At 37.9% G+C, this 2,300-nt stretch overlaps 1 protein-coding gene across 1 annotated transcript in view; it reads left to right on the forward strand.

The window, feature by feature from the left end:
* GRM7 (glutamate receptor, metabotropic 7) overlaps nucleotides 1–2,300 on the forward strand; it is a 1,039,395-nt gene that overhangs the window by 730,815 nt on the left and 306,280 nt on the right. Inside the window, exon 5 of the mRNA XM_012659244.1 lies at nucleotides 91–231. Within this exon, the coding sequence (XP_012514698.1) occupies nucleotides 91–231 (141 nt within the window). The remainder of the gene's footprint in view (nucleotides 1–90; nucleotides 232–2,300) is intronic.

The raw sequence follows: 2,300 nt of genomic DNA on the forward strand, positions 1-2,300 counted from the left end.
AAACAAAGAAAAACCATCACTAGTATTTTTATTTCTAGATGCGCCCACAGTGCCCCACAAGCACTGACCTTTTCATTTACCTCTGTTCAGGGTTTGACGCCTACTTCACGTCCCGCACGCTTGAAAACAACAGAAGAAACGTATGGTTTGCCGAATACTGGGAGGAAAACTTCAACTGCAAGTTGACGATTAGTGGGTCAAAAAAAGAAGACACAGATCGCAAATGCACAGGTAATTTAATTCTCGTTGTCCTTCTCCTATTACTCCGTGTGGCTAGCATTGAAATGTCTGTGTAGCTGACAGAAGGAAGCTTGGCTGGAGACAAATTGAAAAAGTAAATTGAATTTTACTAGATTGTTCAGAAAATGGAACAGGAGCATAAGTTTTGCAGGACAAAAGAAGAACAGACAAGAACGTATTCTTTTCTGCCTGTCTATCTAGCAGTAATTGACATTTTCACTGATTCTTTGAATTCAGAAGGGGTCATGTTGCTTTGAATGCTCTCGTTGATAAATATTAGTTCGTGTTCCAGCTGGGAGTATGAAGTCATTTTCGCATAGACAAAAATCTCTGACAAATCCCATACCATTGCCAGATTTAACTCTTACTGTGGATAGTATATTTGGTTAAGGAAACAAAGTGCTTGGGTTTAGAATAGTGAAAATTCTAAATTATTTCCATAATGTCCGAGTTAATGAGTCATCTTTTACTTAAAATGTGCTTAAAATATTCACTGCTCCTTATATGTAACCTCGTATAGGTATTACGAAATGAAAAAAATGTTTGTGTGTGCATGTAAGTAGTCAGAAGGAAAAATTATACATTCATTCATTTATTCATTCACAAATATTTATTGAACAACTCCCTTGTGCTAAGTGCTGTCCTGGGCATTGTTGATGACGGTGAAAGGACACTGCTTCCATGCTGCTTAGAGTCTAGTGGAGGGAATCTGACGTTATTCTGGTGATCTTGCTAATGAATACGTAATTATAAACGTCCATGTGTGTTCTGGGGGTTATGAGGGCATATAATGAAGGAATTTCACTCATGTGGAAGATGAAAGCTGTCTCAAAAGATTTTCTTTAGGGAATTGTGCTTGAGTCAAGATCCAATTGGCATTGGCCAATTAGGGAAGGAGAAAGATGGGTTGGAGAATTTCTGATTTAACATGGCAAAGGGCTTGTAGCAGGAGGAATTGTTGTACCTCTGAGGGTGTGAAAACAGAAAAATGTGACTGAAGTACAGAGAGTAGGGAGAATGTGTGCACTAAGTCTGCAGGAGCAGAAAGAAAGGCAGAGACTAAGTCACATTGGGATGGATGGATGTAGGATTTGGTCTTTATCCCAGCAGTATTAGGTAACCATGGAAGGGTGTTACACAGAGCATGATATGATCTGCCATCCTACCATCTAGACCTCATTTAAACAGCATTCCCTAACTTTGTACCCTAGGAGCTATCAACATTTGTGATAATGACGTTGAGTTATCACAAAACCCTAAAATGTCTTCTGTATAACCAAGAAAGTCACATGCATGTTGGACACAGTTCCTGTGTTTAGTTTATCTTTGCAATGTAGCTCTCTGAATATCGATCATCTGGATGTTGCAGATTCATCTACTCAACAAGCATCTATTAATCAGGGGGGTTACATGTAAAGCATGGTACTAAGAATGCCTTGAAGAGTGTGAGGATGCTTATGCGTACGTTTTCTCCTTAAGCAGTTTTCTGTGAAGAAAGGGATATAAGATATGAACGGAGACGTGAATAAAAACAATGATACAAAATCAATATGATGCGTATATTGAAGGTATAATAGCAGATTGACCACATTCTCCAGATCATGTTGTATGACAATAACTTATTTTTAGAAATATGTTCCTTATGATGTTGGGGAAAAATTAATTTAATGTTGAATAGACCTAGGTGACACAAAGCTTTCAAGTAGAAACTGAAAAAATTATTTTGACATCTGGATAATTTGTCTATATGACAGGAAATATTTGAGAGTACTGGAAGTATGTAGATGATTGATGAGAGTTTGCTGGGTTCTTTCTGACATCTGTTGTTCTGCAGTCTGGAAGGTGGAATGGATCGTTTGATGGACATTAGGATTGTTCTCTTCTAAGGACAAGCCACTGTCTTTTCATGTGCTCTAACACAGGCCGTTTTTATCTATAGCCACATTTTAGTGCTGGCATTGAGAATTTGGGTCTATAAAAACAAATAAGGTCATAATCCAAACCACTACCTTACAAATATTGAAGTAGAATTGTTTGTGTCTTCCTATTGTACTCCTCCC

The sequence above is a fragment of the Propithecus coquereli genome, unplaced genomic scaffold, assembly GCF_000956105.1.
Source record: "Propithecus coquereli isolate 6110/MARCELLA unplaced genomic scaffold, Pcoq_1.0 Scaffold60, whole genome shotgun sequence".
Classification (NCBI taxonomy): Eukaryota; Metazoa; Chordata; class Mammalia; order Primates; family Indriidae; genus Propithecus; species Propithecus coquereli.